Source organism: Odontesthes bonariensis, chromosome 23, assembly GCF_027942865.1.
Source record: "Odontesthes bonariensis isolate fOdoBon6 chromosome 23, fOdoBon6.hap1, whole genome shotgun sequence".
NCBI classification, from domain to species: domain Eukaryota; kingdom Metazoa; phylum Chordata; class Actinopteri; order Atheriniformes; family Atherinopsidae; genus Odontesthes; species Odontesthes bonariensis.
In genome coordinates, this window is record NC_134528.1 from 31212315 (window position 1) to 31236832 (window position 24518).

The following is a 24518-nucleotide window of genomic DNA, read 5'->3' on the forward strand; positions in this document are numbered from 1 at the left end:
ACTTTAGACATAAAAGGGAGATTGGATATAGGTCTATAATGAACCAACACTTCTGAATCAAGAGTAGGTTTTTTAAGTAAAGGTTTAATTACAGCAACCTTAAAAGTCTGAGGTACATATCCCGTCAACAAAGACAGATTGATCAAATCCAATATGGAAGTGTCAATTAATGGGAAAACCTCCTTGAACAGTCTGGTTGGGATTGGGTCTAAAACACAAGTTGATGGTTTAGAAGAGACTATTGCTGTTGTTAGCTCAGAGAGATCAACTGGGCAGAAGCCGTCTAAATACAAATCAGGTTCTAAAGATACTTCTAAAGCTGCTGTACTTGATGATACATCACTGATAATAGTGGGAAGGACTCCATCAATCTTCTCTCTGATAGAAACAATTTTGTTGATAAAGAAGCTCATGAAATCATCACTGCTGAGAGTTAAAGGAATAACTGGCTCAGCAGAGCTCCGACTCTTAGTCAGACTGGCTACAGTGCTGAAGAGAAACCTGGGATTATTCTTATTCTCTTCTATCAATGATGAATAATAAGCAGTTCTAGCTTTACGAAGGGCTTTCTTATACATTATTAAACTATCTTTCCAGACTAATTGAGACTCTTTTAAATTAGAGGAACGCCACTGTCTCTCCAGCTTTCTTGCAGTCTGCTTTAATTGATTGTATTAAAGGTGTGAAAACAACTGACTACCTTTTAGATGTTGAGGGAAATAATAAAATGTGCTCAACAGGCTGTTGATACTTTATCCACGTTTCAGGTTTTGTCCTATTGATCTCTGAGAGGTTGAGATTGTTAGAGATGTAACATTGTCTGTTTGTTCCACAGGGTCAGGGGGCCATAACAGAAAAGCTGCGTAGTCTGAGTATGCATGACCTTACACAGATAGGCCAGCAGGATGACGGAGGAAACCAGCTGTACCAGTACAGCTCCCACTCAGCCAACCCTGCCATCAGGAGATCTCAGAACACTGAGGGTACAAACAAAAAAACACACACACACCCATAAATGTACACGCAATACAAGAATAAAGAAAAATGTCTTGATGAAGACATGTTTTCTCCATGTAAAAGGTTGTTCTGATCTGTTGCTCCATTTCAACTCAAAAGTGTTTTGTTTTTTTCTTTTGGACATTGTGAATGCTGCATTGACATGGCTTCAGAAGAGGGGAACATTCTGGGAGGTTGACTACACACTGTTAAAAAACTAACTCCAATGGTTTGCCCCACAAAGCAATTTTGGGTCATGTTGTACATCTATGAAGGCCATTGATAACAGGGTGCTCTCCATCTAAGTTGTAATCGTCTTAACAAAGATGATGAGCAAGGATGTAACATTTTCTATCTATAGATTTAAAAAAGAAAAAAAAGTCTTGGCTTTTTCATGGTTGAAAGAGTATGAAAACTATGTCACAACTGATTTCATTCAATAAAGTGAAAGACTGTGCAGCAGTAAGACTAGCTGACACAATACTGGGGCCGTGTTGACTATCTGCCCTGGAAGCCTTCCTCCTCTGAGGACTGTGCAGTGTCATGCACTGATGGAAATGCTTCACTCTAATCTGAGCATAACTGATCATGTCTGTGTGATGTCTGAATGAGCCCCACCAGTAGGACATGGTAACATTTGATCCACTTTTGGCACATTAAACACATTTAATGAACAAACTTTCTTACTGCATGGTTTCCATGTGCCTGAGCCATATGAACAAGGAAAAAATGGGTTGAAAATGATTTCAGCAGCAGCTCTGCTCTTGGTCTTCATCATGTAGTGCGTGCTGATGAGGATGTGATGCCAAATTTGTCAAGTTTGCAGCGTGGTTCTTACTGCTTTTTTGCAGGTTAACTACTTAATTACCTACCCACTGTGTTCAGGGTTAGGGTTACCATGAATTGTTCAGGTGACATGATGTTGCATGTAAACTGTGAGGCCTTGGAATGTCCAATCTTACTCAGATGTCATGCATGCCCCGTGGCTGTCTGCGTCACTCTCACAGACATGCCGAAATGAGGCATGAGGAAGATGAATGGAAAGTGACTAATGACTGAATGCCATCACTTTTAACAGATTGAATGATCCCATAAATGTAATGTATGATGTCTGCCACCTCACTTGGATTCTTTCAGTGTGGGGAGTAGCGACTACTCTCGGCCCCCTGATGCCTGAGCTCCTCACCCTGTCCCTCTCAGAGGAAGCTCCTTTCTGCCGCTTGAATTGTCATCACACTCTTTGGGTCACTACCCAACGTTCCCAATCGTAGGTCAGGTTTGGGATGGAGATTGACTGGTAGATGGACAGCTTTGCCTTTTGGCTCAGTTGTCTCTTCACCAACAGCTCTCCTGTTACTGAATCTATGCTTGGAAAAATGGAAGTTTACACCTTTTTTGTCTGATAAAGCAGACAGCCACTGTCAAATGAATCAAATCTACACAGTTATGCTATCATGTTGTATCCACCATGGTTTTCATCACATAGCCCCGCTGACTTATTATCTCTGTTAGTTTTTCTTCTCTTCCTTCCTTCTCTGCTTAATGAGAATTGCAGGTTGGCTGGCATTTCAATGAAAGCACTCTGCAGCTGTGTGAGATGACTTTCCAGCAGACAGAGGGGATGAGATGAGATTGAATGGGATGCCAGTGGAATGTCAAACACATACTCTCGTTGTTCCTTCTGTCTGTGTCTTAAACACACACAAGCAGTCATTGAGCCGTGGAAAAAGAGAGTGAGAGGGTGTTGGAATGAAAGAGAGGACAAAGATGAATGTATAGGTGCAGAATGGAGATGTAAAGGGTAGATGTTGGAGGAAGAAGAGATGGATGAATGAATGGTGGCCTGGAAGACGGCATTAGCATACTGAGAGAAGAAAGGCTGTGTTATGTATTCCACTCAGGCAGCCAGCAGAAAGATGAGAGGAGGAAGGGCAGTAAAAGCAGGGAGACATTTTCTATCACCAATTCTTTCATCTCGTTCATATCACACACCCTCTGGTGACCAAAGTGGAGGCCCATTACTCTTAAAGGGGCAGTCTGTTTTTTTTAAAGCTGGACCTTATTTCTGGCATAAAATACGTTCATTTACTCACCGATAACAGTTTGGTGAAAATCGGCGCCCTTCAGAAGATATTTAGCTCACTGCAGATCGGCGTATATAACAGAGAGAACAGGGCAGAGACAACACAGCCTCTAAATAAGGCATTATCTGTCTTTATTTCACCAATACTTTAAGACCAATGAATGAATGAACGCGTACTATTGCACTGTTAGCTCAGAGCTGCCCTGTTGTTGTTATTGGGGGCTATCGGGGGGCTTAAAGGAGGCTTTCTACACACGTGTCTCATTTACTCCGGTAAGGACGTCCATCCTACTCACAGTGGTCGTCCACGTCGTCAGAATCTGATGAATTCCCTGCCATGTTGCACAGAACTAGCAGCAGCAAACTGTGAGGTTAGCCACCGTCACAGAGCACGGGGGGAATGAGCTGTGCTGCAGCGACGCCATGACGTCATCCCAGCAGAAAGAAGGGAATAAGTACAGTCTATTTCCCATTTAGTGGGTTTCTAAGTATAACAATGATTCAAATGAGCAGAGTTCATCATAGATTACCTTGTTGTGCAGATATTTCATTTTTCAGATAAACTCCAGTGAACTGATTCACAGATGGAAAACAGAACTTTGGTCAGAACTTTGAGAATAATAGTGAACCTCAATAGGAGGTTAAAACTATGTCAATGCTATACCTGGTCTGGTTGCAGTATGAAATGGTTTCTGTTAGAGCTTGAAAGGAACCAGGTCCTGGTTGGACACACTGCTCTGGTCTCTGTTGGCCATTGTAAGAGTTGTTTGGTCAAAGCTAGAAGAGGTGATGTTTTACAAAGCCTACAGGTCCCTACATAACAGGAAATTGAAGAGATTTACCACAGAATACACTGGCTGGAATGAGTGGGATCTCCTCTCCTCTCTACACCCCAGACAAAAACTACAGGAATATGTTAGTCCTGTGCAAATGACTTTTTTACTTTTCTGAATGTGAGAAACAGCCTGAGACATGACTCTGGTTTCTGTACAGGAGGATTCTACTTTCCTATGCAGAAGATCTTCTTTCTCACTGTGTGAGAGTTTGACATCTTATATAAAGCTGGACTTGGTCTCTTTCCACTCTCTTTCCCCTCGGAGGGGAACAGTGAAGAATTGCCTCCAACTCTTGAGTGGGAAGGGGCCCCTTATAGAATCCAGATGTAACAACAGTGGGAGCTAGAACCAGAAACAGAAACAAGACTCTCACAAAGGAAGAAAAATGAGGTAGAATAAGGCCCAGGGAGGCAGCCAACCACTTGGAACAGTTAGGTGAGGGGGCACCAGGACAGAAAAAGAAGTGAATTCATAGCAACGGTGCAATGATTAACACTGAGTCAGCAAGCATGGATCAGAAACATGGAGAGAGTAAGAGATCTCTGCAGAAAGTGAGCTGCAGTAGCTCCTAGAGACGGGCTGATGCACGCAGTTCTTCTCCTAATGTCAGCCACGCTGGTAGACCCTCATGCTTGGAAATCAGAGTTACCTGCTGGTGCCTGAAATAGCTTTGTGCTTTTCAAAGTAACAGCAGGCCTCTGCTGACCTCTGCTGGACCAGCTGCCCAACACAGTCTGTCCAGGTCTGTAATCAGATTTCCCCTTCTCATTCTTCTTATTGGTTGCCTTTCAGAGAAGGTTTGTCACCTGTAGATAAAGAACGTCCGCTGATCCTTTCTTCTTTCTCTTTATCATTCTCTTCCTGTGTCTTCACACTAGAATCTAAGCATAAGCAACAGCCCTTTTTGCATGTTACTGTGCATAATGATACTTCTGTATGTTAGAAATAAACCTCCAGATCCTTTAAATCTCTGAAGAGCACCAACACATCCAGTTCAGTCATTTGGAATACTGAACTGATGAAAAGCATTTCTGCCAGCCACAAAGAGCACACACATTCCCTGTGCGTCTGTGGGCCGCCCAGTCCCTGTGCATCTGTGGGCCGCCCAGTCCCTGTGCATCTGTGGGCCGCCCAGTCCCTGTGCATCTGTGGGCCGCCCAGTCCCCGTGCGTCTGTGGGCCGCCCAGTCCCCGTGCATCTGTGGGCCGCCCAGTCCCCGTGCGTCTGTGGGCCGCCCAGTCCCCGTGCATCTGTGGGCCGCCCAGTCCCCATGCATCTGTGGGCCACCCAGTCCCCGTGCATCTGTGGGCCGCCCAGTCCCTGTGCATCTGTGGGCCGCCCAGTCCCCATGCGTCTGTGGGCCGCCCAGTCCCCGTGCATCTGTGGGCCGCCCAGTCCCCATGCGTCTGTGGGCCGCCCAGTCCCCGTGCATCTGTGGGCCGCCCAGTCCCCGTGCATCTGTGGGCCGCCCAGTCCCCGTGCATCTGTGGGCCGCCCAGTCCCCGTGCGTCTGTGGGCCGCCCAGTCCCCGTGCATCTGTGGGCCGCCCAGTCCCCGTGCATCTGCGGGCCGCCCAGTCCCCGTGCATCTGTGGTGAGAGCTGGAAGTCGGTGTGGGGACTGCCCTTATTCACTTATTGTGTTTCAGAATGGGTGGAGGGTTTCAGCTTAGGATAGCATCTTTGCTTTTTGTGGTTGTGCCTGCTGGGAGACCTCCAGCTGGGAGACCTCCAGCTGGGAGACCTCCAGCAGGCACTGGGGACGATCGGCCCCTCTGGTTGGGAGTGGGAGGAGTTTAAGTATCTCAGGGTTCTGTTTGGTAAGAGGGGGAGAAAGTCCAATCTGAAGGATGTTCTGCTGAATTAAAGGTGAAACATGGCTCCTGATATAGTTCCATGCCTTTCCATAGCTGCATGTGCTGTGTCTGCTTTTCAGAGTACTTTTATGAGCAGGAGGAGAGGACGGACGAAGAGACGGAGCCAACCTTTTCTGAAGATGAGGCTGTGAGTCAGAAAGGACTGAGGCGATCGCAGAGCGTCAAGATAACAAGATCCAAAGTCCGCAAAGACGTAGGTGGTCTTCTTTATGCTGCTGACAGGAAAAAGGGACCCAGAACTATGTCTACAAAATGGAAATCACACATTGGAGTATGAAAAAGTCATGTTTGCTTTGATTGTTGCCACCAGGCTCGTTATGGATCTCTGAAGATTAAAGGCAAGAAGAGACCTGCACTCAGCTCAGTCACTTATGGAATGTGATGGGACCGCTGCTGGCACTCCCACAAAGCTGTCCAAAGCTGTCCAAAGCTGTCCAAAGCTGTCCAAAGCTGCACAAACACACAGCAGAGTGGCCTGCATACTGGCTCAGCTTGTTTTCCAGCTCAGACTTTTCACTGAGCGCAACTCCTCTGGTGACCTTTCTGGTGACGTATTTATTCTGGAATTCATCCAAAACCAGCGGCTCTAACAGATCATGGGATGGTTGGGGTGTTTGGGACATCTTTAACATGGATTATATGTGTGGAGGTTTGTTTTTTAAGTAGAATTATAGAGGTGTTATGTGTGTAGTCTTTTAGATTCTAGAGCTTTATGTCCCCGCTTACTAATAAGACTTTCTCTTGAGTTCTTAATAAGCTGAAACTAATAGCTTAACCGTTCTTTACAGCCCAATTTTAAACGATTAATAAGAACAATTTTTTTTGTACAGGATCTAATTCACACTGTCCTCATAGAGAGTGAGCATTAATCCGAGGGACCGTGTGCTTTTTGGAAAGCTCCAGGACAGTTGAATGGACTGAAGATGGCATTGTGCCACAGCGGCTGCTCAGCAGCATGTGTACAGTCCAGCTTGAACAGTCTTTAATATTGGAACAAGTGAAAATGCTCTCCAGGGAAGGGTCATTGGTTTAATTGAAATGTCTCTTTCCAAAGTTGCTTTTATTATTGGCCTGCAAGGAACTTGCAGCACATTCCTTGTGATTTAGTTCAACTTCTAACTCCATGATGAAAAATATCTTTTCATACCAGTTTTTCTTCTGTTGCCCTTCAGGCATTAATCGACCTGAACCTGTCATTAGTGCTTAAATCGGACATCTTACGCATGTCTCAGTATACTACAGGGGACGGATTTTACCTTCAGGGCCACAGTTGGGCTCAGATACTTGCAACATTCCCTTTGATAATAAGAGAGATTTAACATGAGCATTTGAACCTTGAGCAGAGATGGATGAATAGCACGAGGAGAGCGTGTTGGAGTGGAGCTCCACTCGAGAACCAGCAGCTCAACTCGTGCTTCTTCTGGTCAGAGGGGTGAAACGGAGAAAACCAAAGCAATGAATGAAGGGAGATTCTGGCAGAGTTCACTCAGAGAATGTCTGTCTTTGTCAAGGCATACATTTGTTGAGCCTTTTACTCATGTATTTAGATATCATTTTGTGTCCTGGCCATAATTGTGAATATTAGGATCATTGACATTTTTATATGACGTCTGTGTGTTCAATCAAAAGCTCTGGTGTATTGTAACTACTTGATTTGCACGTATACCTCTTTCCAACGTTTCTTTCCTTAATCTATGCTGTTGTTGCATGTCATCTCATTTAAAAATGTGAGAGGACGCAGTAGCTGTGACAGAACCGACTTTTTTAATAACAATAACAGCAACTCCTGACATTTTCTTGTTGTGTAGCTTAGAAGCTGCACAAACTCTCTTAATGTAAAGGAAACTTTATTGTGTGTCAGTGTGCCTCTCATCCAGCATCATGTTTGTACTGAAGCAAAGTGATGTTTTCTAAGGGTTTGCTTTTATCAGCGTTTCCAACAACCCGTTTGTCCTCCACGGAGGGCAACAAAAAGCCAAACTCGCTCATGTTATGGCGTCCATTTATTGCTCATAACTGACTAATGATACCAAAACTTTCTCTACACGTGTGGTTATGTTTGATTGATCTGTGTTTTGAACATATGTTGTTTCCTGATGCATACATACAATAAAATAAAAGCTGCCTGACAACTCTATGCAAAATGGTTTCAGTCCGTTATTAAAGAAAAACTTACCATATAAAGCTTTTATAGCAGAGGCTGTAGAGAGGTGCAGCTGATCATTTTAACTGAGGCTAACACTACATCATTACAGTGACACAGATTCCCTTTCTATCCAGCCCCAAAAACATCATCTCAACCATTGCAAAAGCAAAAGCACAGCCGGGAGTTGAATTACCATCGTGACCACAAGAGATTCCTGTATCTTTTCAAATTTGATCACTGTGGATCACTTAAAACACACCAAATGTCATTCCACTCGTCCTTCACATATTTAGAATTAAACTGTATGAAAGAAATGTCAAAACTCTTTGAAAACAACTACGGCCTCATTAATAAAGAGATCAAATCTGACATTTCTAGATGGACCCTCTTCCCACTAGATGGAGTAATAGAATAGAAATAATTCAAATGAATGTTTCCACGGCTTCTTTATCTCTTCCAGTCATTGCCTTTAGAGTTACCCCAAAAAACTATTTGACGAGTGGAATGTCGGATCTCAAAGTTCGTTTGGAACGGCAGAAGATCTAGGGTTCAGTTCAAGACTCTGCAGCTGGAAAAAGGGAGGAAGAGCTTTCCAATGCTTACAGGACTATTATTACGCTGCGTGATTGAAACCCTTAGTATACTGGTGTGCTCCAAATTATAAATATATGGAAATACTTGGAATTTACGCAGGAAAAAATTACAATACAAGTTATAATAGGAAATGAAAGACATAACAGCTTGAATCAATGGACATTATTTACTCTGCTATTTGCTATGGTTTAAGATTTTGAGGAGGTTACAAATAGAGAAACAGGCTAGGGTCCTGAATTGGGTTGCATATGATCCAGAATTTGAACCTGCTAGATTGGACGGGGGCTTCGAACAGTGGGTTAGGAGAGGCATCACTTCCTTTTGTTCCCTCGCCTCAAACAGAAATGTTCAGAGTTATGAATGCATTTCAGACAAATTTGGTCTGGAAAAGCAGGAGTTCCATAGATACCTGCAAGTCAGAGACTACTATAATAGAAAAATATGAATCAAAGAGAAGAAATACAACTTGATTTCTATATTTTATGATGCATACTAAAAAAAAAGACAATAAAAAGTTGGTTTCAAGAATATATGGAAGTATGCAAGCCTTCAAAAATCATTCTACGATATCCATTAAACAAAAATGGGAGAGGGAGTCAGAAACACAGATATCAGAAGAGATCTGGATGGAAATATGCGAGACACAAGCGAGCACCGCAAACTCAAGATCGTTGAGAGTTCGGCTGGAAGAATGTAGTGAAACTTTTTATAACTCCTAAATGAATAGAACTGCCAACAGGCACACAGAGCAGGGGCTTCTGTTGGAGACAACATGGAGTCTCTGTGGCTAATCACTTCCATGGGTTTTGGGCCTGTCCGAAGATCCACTCACACTAGAGGGTGGTTACCAAGATAAATCAAACAATAGGGGTGGATTTAGATTCCTCTTTTGTTACTTTATATCTCAGTAAATGACTAGAAACAGTCCTACAGAAGGATAAATACATACTGAAGATACTCTTGGCAAGTAGTAGGAAAGCTACAACCAGAAAATGGTTGCAAATAGACCCTCTGGACCAGTGGTATGGGATCATTAGAGAAATTTACTGGATGGAGAGACTTCCCTTTGTTTTAAGACTCCAGTTGGAGAAATGTACAGAATGCTGGGAAAAATGGATTGTGTATGGACCTTGAAAAATAGGACATATTACGATGTATGTGTAAAATAATATTTTGTCTTTAACTGTAACACCCATGATATTCTCATGTTCTTTGTGCTAATTCTCTCATGTCATCTCAATCAAACTCACTGCGCACACAAATGATAATTGAAGCCTTTAATCCAAGTCTGCTACAGAATATCAAAAATGTAGTTTTTCATCAACAACAGCAAAATGCTTTCCTGCGGCTGATAACACTGCACCATCCACATCTGAGTACGTCCTTCATGGGTTGGATGAACTGACTTCAACAAGCAGTTCATGTAAAAATACAGCAGCCAATCATTATCAACGCATGCTGATGGAACTCAATCTAACGTCAACTGAATTTGAAGCTTCATTTTAGCGTTCTCCATGACAAGAGAGGATGTTGGAAACATGTTGTCGCACAGAAGATGAACGGCTCATGCAACATATCAGTGTTCCAGGTGTGTCCTGCTCTCTTCTGTCAGACATGTGAAAACACAAAACCCCACAGTGAATTGGACTGTGGATCCTCCCAGAGGCTTCAGACAACATTTGCTGTGATTTGAAGCAATCTGAATGAAACTGATTTTAAATATTGTGCTGCCAGAGTGCAATTGGGTTTATTAGAACTACAATTGATCGCTGAAATGATGTTTTGTGTTGATTTAGCTAATTAATGGCTATAATCAAAAAAAGATCAAATACTAGTTTTTTCTTAATGAAACAAACTTGTACACCCACATGTTGTGGTTTCTCATCCCTTTTAGTGATGTGATAATACTGCACCATGGAAGATCTTGAAACAGTTAAAAGCTTGAGAAACCTGTTAAATTGACTTTGCTAATGCTCTGGACAACATCAGTCGTGACGCGTTCCTTCCTCAGCGATTAGTCTTGCACCAGTGGAGGCAGGACTGTTTGGTGGACACATTTTATTAGTGCAGTTTGGGAGATGAGTCGTTCCATTTTTGACCTGAGCAGATATCTCATCAGTCAGAATGTTCTAAACATATTCAAAATGTTTTCATCTGGACTGAAACGCCTTTGTTTCAACCCCTGTGTTGATGAGTGTGTGTGTGTGTGTGTGCGTGTGTGTGTGTGTGCGTGTGTGTGTGTGTGTCTGTGCATGTGTGTGTGCGTGTGTGCGTGCGTGCGTGCGTGCGTGCGTGCGTGTGTGTGTGCGTGCATGTGTGTGTTCTCATCACAGCTTGTCCCTCTCCAGCAGCTCCTGCAGTTCGTGCTTGATGTCCTCCGGCAGCTCCAGAGGCGGCAGGTCATCCAGACAGAGGTCTTCTTGAGCGGGCATTTCCAGCGGGGGCAGCGGGGGGATGGCGATCTCCTTGCCCTTTCCTGTGCTCTTCCTCTCCAGCCCGCTGCCGGAGCCCATGGCGCCGGCTGCCTGTGGCAGCACCCACAGCTCGGAGCGCTCCACCTCTGCCTCAGAGTGCAGCTGAGCGTTCTCCAGGCCGAGCCGCTCGTTCTCCGCAGTCAGCCGCTGGTTTTCATTCAGCAGGTGGTCAACCAAGCGCCGCAGGTCTTCAATGGTTGTCTGTTGCTCCTCCAGGCGAGTTTTGTCATCTTTGGTGGTTTTGGATCCAGCACAGGGTGGAGTCAGAGGCTGGCAGCTTCCAGTCTGCCGCACCTGAAGCTGGTAGAGTAACGTATCATACTCCCTCTCCACTCTCCCACTTTCCTCAGAGAGGCCAGAGAAACCATGGGCTTGGTTCTGAGTTTTGGGGAGGAGCTGTGGCCCACATGCATGATGCACCAGGCCAGGTCGGGCCTTTGTTGCCTCACGCCGGACTTCTCTCTTCCAGCGCTCTTGGATCAGTCGCTGCTGTTTGATGTGACTGTCTCGCTGCAGCTCCATGGACAGACGGGCCTACAGAGACAGGACAGCAGTGAGAATCAGGACCAACACTCAGTATGCTCACATGCAGTTAGGTTGGGCTAAGCTTCCAGCTGCAACATGCCTGGACCACATCAGTCCAGCTCTGAGGTCTTTACACTGGCTGCCTGTCCATCAGAGGATAGACTTTAAAGTTCTGATGCTGGTCTATAAAGCTCTGAATGGTCCAGGACCAGAACACATCAGTGACCTCCTGACCCAGTATGAACCTTCCAGACCCCTCAGGTCATCTGGATCCGGTCTTCTATCAGTTCCCAGAGTCAGAACCAGACATGGAGAAGCTGCATTCAGCTTCTATGCTCCACATGTCTGGAACAAACTCCCAGAAAGCCTCAGATCAGCTGGAACACTCAGTGTGTTTAAGCCCAGGCTGAAGACACACCTATTTTCAGCTGCGTTTGAATAAAGCTCCAAATCTGAAGCCTTAGTTTCAAAACTTAATCACATTTTAACTTCTGATTTTATCTATTGTTCTTATTTCTTTCTTTTTTGTTTAAAATTTAAATCCTGCTTTTTATTTCTACTGTTTTAATGTCTCTGTAAAGCACTTTGAATCGCCTTGTTGTTGAATTGTGCTGTACAGATAAACCTGCCTTGCCTTTGGGATACATGAAGTATTTTTTCATTTAATTTCATTTCTGATTGTCCCAGTGAGCAAATACAGGAGGGGAAGTGATATAGTGACCCAAGTATCTGACTCCACTACTAAAGGAAGCAACGGGCCCTCTTTCATGTGGATAATATTCAGATTTGACATGGTTGACCTATGACATGGTTGACCTATGACATCACACACCAAACAAGAAGAACTATGAAAGTGACAAAGTGGCATCTTTCCACCTGTGCACAGTTCATAGATGCTGTACATTTTTACTGCTACGATGCGTACTATCCTTTGTACTTCATTCTTACATATACAGGCTTCTTCTGTTCATTCTCAGGGCAGGAGCTGTGGGGCAGGAACTGTGGGGCAGGAACTGTGGGGCAGGAGCTGTGGGGCAGGAGCTGTGGGGCAGGAACTGTGGGGCAGGAGCTGTGGGGCAGGAGCTGTGGGGCAGGAGCTGTGGGGCAGGAACTGTGGGGCAGGAGCTGTGGGGCAGGAGCTGTGGGGCAGGAACTGTGGGGCAGGAGCTGTGGGGCAGGAGCTGTGGGGCAGGAGTAATTCAACTGCCACCTCATTATTATTATAGGTTAGCTCCTTGGTATAATTCACAGCTGCGTGCTTTAAAGCAGACTGCAAGAAAGCTGGAGAGACAGTGGCGTTCCTCTAATTTAGAAGAGTCTCAGTTAGTCTGGAAAGATAGTTTAACAATGTATAAGAAAGCCCTTCGTAAAGCTAGAACTGCTTATTATTCATCATTGATAGAAGAGAATAAGAACAATCCCAGGTTTCTCTTCAGCACTGTAGCCAGTCTGACTAAGAGTCCGAGCTCTGCTGAGCCAGTTATTCCTTTAACTCTCAGCAGTGATGATTTCATGAGCTTCTTTATTAATAAAATTGTTTCTATCAGAGAGAAGATTGATGGAGTCCTTCCCACTATTATCAGTGATGTATCATCAAGTACAGCAGCTTTAGAAGTATCTTTAGAACCTGATTTGTATTTAGACGGCTTCTGTCCAGTTGATCTCTCTGAACTAACAACAGCAATAGTCTCTTCTAAACCATCAACTTGTGTTTTAGACCCAATCCCAACCAGACTGTTCAAGGAGGTTTTCCCATTAATTGACACTTCCATATTGGATTTGATCAATCTGTCTTTGTTGGCAGGATATGTACCTCAGACTTTTAAGGTTGCTGTAATTAAACCTTTACTTAAAAAACCTACTCTTGATTCAGAAGTGTTGGCTCATTATAGACCTATATCCAATCTCCCTTTTATGTCTAAAGTTCTTGAAAAAAATAGTTGCAGCTCAGCTTTGTGATCACTTACACAGAAATAATCTGTTTGAAGAGTTTCAGTCAGGATTCAGAGTGCATCATAGCACAGAAACTGCACTGCTGAAAGTTACCAATGATCTCCTCTTAGCCTCTGATAGCGGACTTGTGTCTGTGCTTGTCCTGTTGGATCTCAGTGCTGCATTTGATACGGTCGATCACAGTATCTTATTACAGAGACTTGAACATGTTATTGGGATTAAAGGAACTGCATTAGGCTGGTTTAAGTCATATTTATCTGATAGATTTCAGTTTGTTCTTGTAAATGAAGAATCTTCCTCACACACCAGAGTAAGTCATGGAGTTCCCCAGGGTTCTGTGCTTGGACCGATTCTTTTCACTTTATACATGCTTCCATTAGGTAACATTATTAGACAGCATGGCATAAATTTCCATTGCTATGCTGATGATACTCAGCTGTACTTATCTATAAAACCAGATGAACCCAATAGGTTGGTCAGACTACAAGCATGTCTTAAAGACATAAAGACCTGGATGACTCAGAACTGCCTGCTTCTAAATTCAGACAAACTGAAGTCGTTATCTTTGGACCTGAGCGCTCTAGGGAGAAATTGTCTAGCTATATAGTTACTCTAGATGGTATTTCCTTGGCTTCTAGTTCTACAGTGAGGAACCTTGGAGTTATTTTTTAACCAGAATTTATCATTTGACTGCCTTCTTTCACCTTCGTAATATTGTTAAAATCAGGAACATCTTGTCTCAGAGTGATGCAGAAAAACTGCTCCATGCATTTATTACTTCAGGATTGGACTGCTGTAATTCTTTATTATTGGGCTGTCCCACATATTCTCTGAAAAGCCTCCAGCTGATCCAAAATGCTGCAGCCAGAGTTCTGATGAGAACTAACAGCAGAGATCATATTTCTCCAGTTTTAGCTTCTCTTCATTGGCTCCCTGTTAAATTCAGAATAGAATTTAAGATTCTTCTCCTTACATATAAAGCTCTTAATGACCGAGCTCCATCATATCTTAAAGATCTCATTGTAAGATATTTTCCTAACAGAGCACTTCGTTCCCAAACTGCAGGTTTACTTGAGGTTCCCAGAGTTTCTAAAAGTAGAATGGGAGGCAGAGCCTTCAGTTATCAGGCCCCTCTCTATGGAACCAGCTGCCAGTTTGGGAGGCAGAGCCTTCAGTTATCAGGCCCCTCTCTGTGGGACCAGCTGCCAGTTTGGGAGGCAGAGCCTTCAGTTATCAGGCCCCTCTCTGTGGAACCAGCTGCCAGTTTGGGAGGCAGAGCCTTCAGTTATCAGGCCCCTCTCTGTGGAACCAGCTGCCAGTTTGGGAGGCAGAGCCTTCAGTTATCAGGCCCCTCTCTGTGGGACCAGCTGCCAGTTTGGGAGGCAGAGCCTTCAGTTATCAGGCCCCTCTCTGAGGAACCAGCTGCCAGTTTGGGAGGCAGAGCCTTCAGTTATCAGGCCCCTCTCTGTGGAACCAGCTGCCAGTAAATGTCCGGGAAGCACTTTTTCCACTTTTAAGAACAGGCTTAAAACTTTCCTTTCTGATAAAGCTTATAGTTAGGGATGGCTCAGGTGATCCTGAAACATCCCATAGTTAAGCTGCTATAGGCCCAGACTGCTGGGGGGCCTCATCTGTCACACCTTTCCTCACTTTACTCTCTTTATGTATATGTGACATTATTGTGGTCATTAACTCGTGTTTCCCTGTTCCAACAGATATCCTTTGAATGGTGTTACAGTGCCGCCGCGGCCCCCTCCCCCCCTTTCTGTCTTCTCAAACCCCAGCTGGTCGAGGCGGATGGCCACCCTTCCTGGTTCTGGTTCTGATGGCCACCCTTCCTGAGTCTGGTTCTGCCAGAGGTTTCTTCCTGTTCAAAGGGAGTCGTTTCTCTCCACAGTCGCCTCAGGCACGCTCAGGACGGGAGATTGGACCGAAAAACAAAAAGTTTTCAGTGCAATCTGTTGGTTTCCTTAGCTAGGAAATTGTTTTTGAATTGGCTCTTTATGAACGAATTGGATTATTTTATGAATAATTATGATTACAATGAATTGAATTCCAATTGGCTTGAATTGGATTTTATTATCTAAGTGCCTTGAGATGACATTTGTTGTATTTGGTGCTATATAAATAAAAATGAATGGAATTGAAATGAACTATCTGGCTCTGTTAGTCTGACTTTGAAAAGTTGGATTTTGGATGGTTTCAGTGGAATTAACATGCTAACATGGATTTGGTTAAACTAACATCTTAATAAGATGTCTCTTCTTTTTTCATTAAACACACTGACTGGTGTAGAAGTGAAATAGATCCAGATGAAACTATTTAACAACAATAATAATAAGTAAACATCATCTGTCAGGAGGGCATCATGAGGGTCCGTCAAACACGAACAGAAAAGTGGGAGAAATGTATCAGACATGGCTGAAGGCTTTCTCAAAGAGAAACATTCTAAGGAGGGATCTGAAGGCAGCTATAGACTTTGTGTGCCTGACTTCAGTCGGCAAAAGATGGGGAAAAGGTCCAGTCTGTGAATCCCAAAGGGCATGCACCAGGTCTGAGATGTGTAACGGGACAGGGTGACCGAAGGGCTTTGAAGGCCAGCAGGAAGAAGTTCAAATCAGGATGAAACTTTAGAGGGATCAGTGCAGGGAGCATAGCACAGAGCCTGGCTGCAGGGACTGGGTGCTGACAGCAGGCTGGATGCTCATTTGGCTCTTTGCTCCATTTCTTCCAACAAAGATCTGGAACACGGATGGCTCCGACCACAGCACACGTTTCCACCGTGTGACGCTCCATCCCAGACGCCTCCGAGCCCAGAGAAGTGGAGCAGGTTAACATCAGGCTTCTTCTCTGCACAGTAAAGTCTGTGAATGGAACTCTGGATCGTAGTGCTGGACAAAGGTTTCCCACAGTAATCCCTTGTCCATGTGCTTCTATCAGCTGCTGATGAATGACGGATCAGAGAAATATGCAAATCCCTTTCCATCTTTCTTTGAGGATCATTGGGCCTCATGTATGAACATTTTCGTATTTTTGTTCTAAATTTCTCTTACTTTGTTGGTACGAAGGTCTCGTATGAACACACCACGTCAGATTCAACAAACGCTCTTAACTTGGGAAAAAGTGTGTAAACGACCTGCGTAAATGATGAATGCCACCCGTGCGTATTTAAGTGCACGTGCACGAGGATAGTAAATTTGCATACTCCACGCCCACATTTATACCATATTAGGCTGTGCTTCCTCTCTCCTGTGCCAGTAAGTGTTGAGTCATGAGAATGGCATCAAGGAACGTAAAGAACAACTTTAGGGGCTCTGAGACTGAAGTTCTGCTTTCAGAGATCCAGAAAGGAAGATATGTCATTTTTAGCAGAGTCAGCAGTGGAATTACGGGACCTGCTAAAGCCAAGAAATGGGAAGTTATTAGGAGTGCTGTTAATTCCGTGTCACCTGTAGTACAGTAGTACAGCAGATATAAAAAATGACATTTTTCAGTCATTACTAAAACTAAAATCATCCCAACTTTTTAGAAAAATGTTACAGGCCTGAAAGGAAAAAACTAATGGAAATCAACAAATGAAGTTGACGAGACAAAAGATTCAATATTTTTGGCTCATGCTGTCATCCAAAGCCTTCATTACATGCACATGTCCGCCTCATATTTCTCCCTCGTACCAAAAGGAGTGTCTTTGTTATCCCTGAAGCCGTTTAAATGCATCGACATTCAAAAAGGTAATGGCGTAACATATAATCATTCTTAGCTTTACAGATCTAATCCAAGTGGTAAAGATAGCTGAAGCAAATTTTTAAACAAATAAGATACAGTTCAGTGACACAAAATGTCTTGGAGCAAACTCGGACATAATAAAGTATTACTCTACTCCCTTCCTTTGTTTTAAGGCATTCAAAATACTCTGGCTGTAAATTAGGTCAGGATAGGAATATGTTGTGCATGTAAACGTACCCACAGAGACAACCACAAAGCAGTCAGAGTACAGTTTCATTATGTGTGTCATCCCGTCTCATCCAGGCACTCTAAGCATGAGGTTTAGGAAGGAAAACTGGAACTTCACAACAGCAATGAAAGGAGCAACTTAACTTTTTTTTTTTTTTTTTAAATGGTGGAAAAGCAAGCAACAAAAAAGCAAAAAAACACCCTCTGTTATGCAGATACTGTCTGAACTGGTGTTACACCTAATCAGTGCTGTTTTTATTTTTCTGGAAGGTTTGAACTGCATGCAGATAGATGTAGAGAGCGGTTCGAGTTAACATGAATGCATGAATAGTAAAAAGAACAGTTTCACCAGTTCAGCTCTCACACAGGATGGAGGGTCTCACCTGTTCACATTCTGTTGTCTTCATCGCTTCGGTCAGAAGATCTGGGAGAGAGACAGCAAAGGGAGCAATAAGTGCAATGCAATTCATACAAGGATACACACAGCTGTGTGTGGTAACCAGCTGTGTGTGGTAACCAGCTGTGTGTGGTAACCAGCTGTGTGTGGTAACCAGCTGTGTGTGGTAACCAGCTGTGTGTGGTAACCAGCTGTCTGGAAGCAGCAGCATGCATTAACACTGTGCGCAGAACATTTGGAACGGGACGCAGTATACAGTCTAAGGTCCTTAGTACATCTTGAATTGGGGTAAATACAACCTCAGATGAACAACACCTTTTACACCGTCCTACTATTTACTACTATTATAATTACTTTTTATTATTGTTAACAACATGCTGAGTGAACCCCTGATCCAGCAGCTGGTAGCAGCAGTGAGAAACTAAGTGAACCCCTGATCCAGCAGCTGGTAGCAGCAGTGAGAAACTAAGTGAACCCCTGATCCAGCAGCTGGTAGCAGCAGCGAGTGAGAAACTAAGTGAACCCCTGATCCAGCAGCTGGTAGCAGCAGTGAGTGAGAAACTAAGTGAACCCCTGATCCAGCAGCTGGTAGCAGCAGCGAGTGAGAAACTAAGTGAACCCCTGATCCAGCAGCTGGTAGCAGCAGCGAGTGAGAAACTAAGTGAACCCCTGATCCATGAGCTGGTAGCAGCAGTGAGAAACTAAGTGAACCCCTGATCCAGCAGCTGGTAGCAGCAGTGTGTGAGAAACTAAGTGAACCCCTGATCCAGCAGCTGGTAGCAGCAGCGAGTGAGAAACTAAGTGAACCCCTGATCCAGCAGCTGGTAGCAGCAGTGAGTGAGAAACTAAGTGAACCCCTGATCCAGCAGCTGGTAGCAGCAGTGAGTGAGAAACTAAGTGAACCCCTGATCCAGCAGCTGGTAGCAGCAGTGAGTGAGAAACTAAGTGAACCCCTGATCCAGCAGCTGGTAGCAGCAGCGAGTGAGAAACTAAGTGAACCCCTGATCCAGCAGCTGGTAGCAGCAGTGAGTGAGAAACTAAGTGAACCCCTGATCCAGCAGCTGGTAGCAGCAGTGAGTGAGAAACTAAGTGAACCCCTGATCCAGCAGCTGGTAGCAGCAGTGAGTGAGAAACTAAGTGAACCCCTGATCCAGCAGCTGGTAGCAGTGAGTGAGAAACAAAGTGAACCCCTGATCCAGCAGCTGGTAGCAGCAGTGAGTGAGAAACTAAGTGAACCCCTGATCCAGCAGCTGGTAGCAGCAGTGAGTGAGAAACTAAGTGAACCCCTGATCCAGCAGCTGGTAGCAGCAGTGAGTGAGAAACTAAGTGAACCCCTGATCCAGCAGCTGGTAGCAGCAGCGAGTGAGAAACTAAGTGAACCCCTGATCCAGCAGCTGGTAGCAGCAGTGAGTGAGAAACTAAGTGAACCCCTGATCCAGCAGCTGGTAGCAGCAGTGAGTGAGAAACTAAGTGAACCCCTGATCCAGCAGCTGGTAGCAGCAGTGAGTGAGAAACTAAGTGAACCCCTGATCCAGCAGCTGGTAGCAGTGAGTGAGAAACAAAGTGAACCCCTGATCCAGCAGCTGGTAGCAGCAGCGAGTGAGAAACTAAGTGAACCCCTGATCCAGCAGCTGGTAGCAGCAGCGAGTGAGAAACTAAGTGAACCCCTGATCCATGAGCTGGTAGCAGCAGTGAGAAACTAAGTGAACCCCTGATCCAGCAGCTGGTAGCAGCAGTGTGTGAGAAACTAAGTGAACCCCTGATCCAGCAGCTGGTAGCAGCAGCGAGTGAGAAACTAAGTGAACCCCTGATCCAGCAGCTGGTAGCAGCAGCGAGAAACTAAGTGAACCCCTGATCCAGCAGCTGGTAGCAGCAGCGAGTGAGAAACTAAGTGAACCCCTGATCCGGCAGCTGGTAGCAGCAGTGAGTGATAAACTAAGTGAACCCCTGATCCAGCAGCTGGTAGCAGCAGTGATAAACTAAGTGAACCCCTGATCCAGCAGCTGGTAGCAGCAGTGAGAAACTAAGTGAACCCCTGATCCAGCAGCTGGTAGCAGCAGTGAGTGAGAAACTAAGTGAACCCCTGATCCGGCAGCTGGTAGCAGCAGTGAGCTGAAGTAATGGTTTCCTGTGGAACGTTATCAGTCTCTCTCATGGTTAAGGAGGAATCTTTTACTCCACCTTGTGCAGGTCCAATAAAGGAACTCTGAAAACCAAAACCTCTCCTCTAAGGAGTCCTGTTCACATCACAAATTTATTACCTAATCTCTAATTTTGTGATGTGATGATTAGAGAATAGGAACAGTTTTGTTTATCAGATAATATGTGCATAGACCAAACTGGTTATTTGATTCCACCTTGATGTGTGCCCGTAATAAGACTTGTTTAGGATGACTGCTTTTTTCATATTCTTTTTACAGTACATTGATATTTTTGAGTTCGTTGGTAGCAACTCTGTTCTAATGAGCTATTTTTTTGTTTATTTAGTTATTTGTCATTTATTTTTCTAATCATCTGCTGGAACCAAGAGTTTCCCAATCGTATATAAAGGACACACAAGCTTTTTGTAAGTAAGCTCCAGGTTCAGATGAGAGAGTAGTATGGGGGTAAATCCTCATCTTTAATCAACAGCATATGTTTTAGATTCCAGAGAAAGAATCCTTGTTTTCATGCTCAGATTTTTCTCTGCTCACCAACAAATCTGCTCAGCTCATGTTTGATACCTTCTCATTGCATTCACATTGTGTCTGTGCTCCGACTTTACTCCTTGTGGATTCTTTTTCCTCGCTTGCGAATTGCAGTGAAACAAAATCTAAAGCTAGGGATTTACCCCCATAGAATAAGACCAAAACGACATAATCTGACTACATGTATCACAACAACCTTATATTAAGTTAGAATAATGTCATTAATTGATATGGATCATTTTATACGTCTCAGATTATATTATTAGATGATACATTGTCTGTTTTTTTTTTCTGTTTGCCTTTTGGTTGACAGCATACAGGGGGGAAGGAAGATAGAGAGGGAGAGAAAGACAAGAAGTCAACAGAAAAAGAGAGTAGGATAGACAGAAAGATCGTCTAATGCCAAGGCAGCTTCTCTTTTACCCTCATTTACCCAGAAAGACGAGCAGAATGCAAACAGAGGAGAGATGGTGGGAATGAACAGGCAGAGAAAAGCAAAACACAAAGGAGAGACGGACGAAAGATTGTTTAAGATTTCATTTTAAGATTCGACTTTGACTAAAGTGTTTATCCATGTTATTACTTGTTTTTTATAAGACATTTATAGCACATTTTATAAAGGTCTTTACAATACAAAATGTGATCTGGGGGCCTGTCCCTGTTATTTAAATGATGGCGTATCATTTCTGTCTCTACATGGCTGCGTGTTTACACTTCTCCTCTGTTCTTGCATGCACACGCCACCTGAAAAGAAGACAAAAATATCTTTTTTTTTTTTTTTTTAAATGCTCCCAGGGTGGTGGAGATGACAACATTTGCTCTCTTGCGAGTAGCTCTTGTGCTCTGCGTCCAAGCACAGAAAAGAGTGCGAGCGCTGCACACCTGGATCCAGTCCAGTCACTACTGGACAGCAGGTTTTGACCCTGCTTTGTTTTAACAGCACGTTAAAATAGTTCATTTTATTGCTATTTGATCAAGAACATGTTTGGGTCTTCCATGCTGATGATACATGTCATTCTGGGCAACAGTTGGCCCGTGATTCCTTTAAGTGTTTGCATCGGTGTGGTCCCTGTACGACATCATGCTTTGCATATAAGAAAATGTACTGGCATTCCTGATTAAATGATCTGTAAGTATAGTTCATGCGCATTGTTGTTATTCAACAATGACACTTTCAACCAAATAGTCATATGCTTCAAGTTTAATGTGTGTCACAAACACTGCGGTTGTGTCACAGAGCCTACCTGCTGCTTTTCCATGGCAGGAGATGGCTTCTTCATAGTTTCCAGCAGCTACAAAACGCTCTGCCTTCCTGCACTGCTGATGAGCCTAAAGAGAAGAAGACATGATCCCATGAGCCCACCTCTAGCACCAGAACATTTAAAAAAGTGGAGCCATCTAGTGGTGCATGTGACAACTAGCTGGCTAACTAATCTGGCCTCTGTCATGCCAACACATACGGAGCTGGAATTTGTTTGTAACTCGGGGCACTTTCTTTTGATCTTCAAGTGAAATTGACAGAACATTCTGTAACTTGGTGCAGGTTTGGGGAGTTATTTAATAGAAAATATTTTATGACCACACAATTTTAACTTTCATATAGGAAAGTTACAAAATGGTGTATTCTTTCATTTACATTTTGGCCATGAAAATTGCAATATGTGTATAGACAGGAATTTCTTTTAGTATCCTGAGATCAACAAACGACAGACAAAATTAATGTTAATTAGCTAAAAAACAACTGACATTGAAAGTACAACCTTAAGAAAACCACTGGGAGCTGTGCTAGAGCAGCTGCATCTCAGACAAAAAAAAAAATCAAAACGGAAACCAAAACAGAAAATAAATGCATTTCATTTTTTTGAAAAATCAATACAACAGAAATACTTTCAATTTAAATAAGCCTTGTTTAAAAAAAAAAAAGACAAATTAACTGAGTCAAGATGACTTTTTGCCAGTTAATGCCAGCCTCGTGACACTGAGCAGATTTACAGCATTACTCTCATTGTTCACTCTATAGAGTAAATACAGCAATACATGGTGATCTCTGCAGGGAGCCGGCAGCAAACAACAATCTGAGTTCCAACCCCGAGTAGTGATATTGACTATGTTTTGCAGACCCAATCAGTGTAACGTATTGTAAATATCCACAAATATGTCTTTGGAAGCTACAAAATATTTTCAGGTTAAAGATGTTTTAGATTATGAAAAATGTGCTTTTCTGATGGCCCACTCTGAGTAGGTTTTAGCAGACTAATTACTCATAAGAACTTTACACAACCCCATACAAAATACAATATTTCCTCAACTATCTTCCATCAAATGACTAAGTGCAATAAAAGCTTCAGCTGCTGGTGTTAATGATGGACAGATGACCTTCAAAATAACAGAACAAATTATTCACACACACCTCAGCATAATCTTCTGGCAGTTGTGTGTGTTAAGCGTAGGTAAGCTACTGTATTAGTAGTTAGTTTTAAGAAAATTAAACAATTTGCCTCTTTACTTGCTTTTACTTTACATGTTTTGATCAAATAGCCTTTCCTCATTGTTTTAGTAGATAACTGGATCGCTTTTCAGGTTTAATGCTAAATTTTGCAGTTTTAATTTGGTGTCATATGTAAAGCAGTCTGTAATCTGAATTTGCTCTACAAACAAACGTTCCCACTTTAATTCTGCTTGAGAACCCTTGTTGCGCTTCAGTAACCCTAGTTTCTACACAGTATTTATTTTTCTGAGAATACGTAGAGTAAAAAGGGACTTATATGGTCATGAGGTGACTCATGGTAACTTATAAGCTAAATGGTATTACACAAACAAAGCATACTACTGTAAATGTGCATATCAGCCACACAATAACATACACATGAAGTATGGGAACTCTCTGAGGAGCAACTGTTTCTATTCACCATCACCGAGAAAATATAATGGAAAACTCTTGTGAGGAGGACACACAGGTCAACCCTCAAGTCAAATGAGGGATAAAAGACATAAAGCACCGAGGCTGCTCTGGAGGATCCCACCCAGGTAGGACTTAAGGGACTTTTTGGCTTTTGTCTGTCAAAGAGATAAGTTTGTCTTATGAAGAATGTCACTGCTTGTGTCCTTATCTGACAACAATGACAACAACCTAGAAAAGGTTAAAACATGTAAGAAGCCATATATTGACAAAGTGGGGATGAGGCTGGGAGCAGAGTAGCCATAGGACTCCATGTAAACTTGAACATGTATACTCACTATTATCAACAGCTATTAACACGAATTATAATGACAGGACACGTAAATCTGTTTGGCAAAGGGAAATACCGGTGTGCCCAATCATTGCGTTACATTTTCAGCCTCTATCGGACCACAAGAATAGAACAAAGTTCAACAAAAACCAACAACGCTATTAGCCCTTAACTCAGTAAAGTAGCTAGCTAATATAGCTTACCTATGCAAGCTATAGTAATGTTGGCCTGTTATTGCAACATCACAGGGGAACTTACGAGGTTGAGCGGGCTGTCTGAGACCTCCATGGAGTCAATTCTTCGATGATTTAATCTACATGAAATATGTCTCTGTCCCTCGCGGACTGTCATTCGCACTGCGCAACAAAAATCTCGAAAAAAACAGCGACAAAAGAATAACTGTTAAGGAAGCACAGTTGCCTTTAATCCATAGCCAAAGATACAACGAGACGTAATGACGTAGCAGCCGCTCACGGATGGAGACGTGCTACTGTTCACGCATGCTCAGTTTACAGTGAACGACGCCCCACATCGGAAGCTGCATCAAACAACCGGAAAGTAAAAAGACTTGCCTTAGAAATAAAAACCCTAAAAAAGGTTGTCTTGAATTTCTTACACTTTATCCATATAAAATGTTACCAAGCAGCACATAATTCATACGAACATATATATATTTCATTCAAATTGATTATATGTTAGGTCTGAACTCAGGCTTCGTATTTTGTTAATTATTTTATTGCCGTATCTTTAACGGAATTGTATGTTATA

At 43.3% G+C, this 24518-nt stretch overlaps 2 protein-coding genes across 2 annotated transcripts in view; one reads left to right on the top strand and one right to left on the bottom strand.

Moving 5' to 3' along the window:
• reep3b (receptor accessory protein 3b) overlaps positions 1 to 7945 on the top strand; it is a 29167-nt gene extending 21222 nt beyond the window's left edge. Inside the window, exons 6-8 of the mRNA XM_075457247.1 lie at positions 836 to 983; positions 5850 to 5983; positions 6101 to 7945. Coding sequence (XP_075313362.1) covers positions 836 to 983; positions 5850 to 5983; positions 6101 to 6172 — 354 coding nt within the window. The 3' untranslated portion in view covers positions 6173 to 7945. The remainder of the gene's footprint in view (positions 1 to 835; positions 984 to 5849; positions 5984 to 6100) is intronic.
• A 1847-nt stretch (positions 7946 to 9792) lies between these two features.
• Positions 9793 to 24222, bottom strand: nrbf2b (nuclear receptor binding factor 2b). The gene is made up of 4 exons (XM_075457246.1): positions 24009 to 24222; positions 21765 to 21849; positions 17820 to 17860; positions 9793 to 11538 (listed from the first exon to the last, which is right to left on the bottom strand). Exons 1-4 carry the CDS (start codon positions 24099 to 24101, stop codon positions 10858 to 10860), a joined length of 900 nt encoding a protein of 299 aa, XP_075313361.1. The 5' UTR covers positions 24102 to 24222; the 3' UTR covers positions 9793 to 10857.
• Between the last annotated feature and the right edge of the window lie 296 nt (positions 24223 to 24518).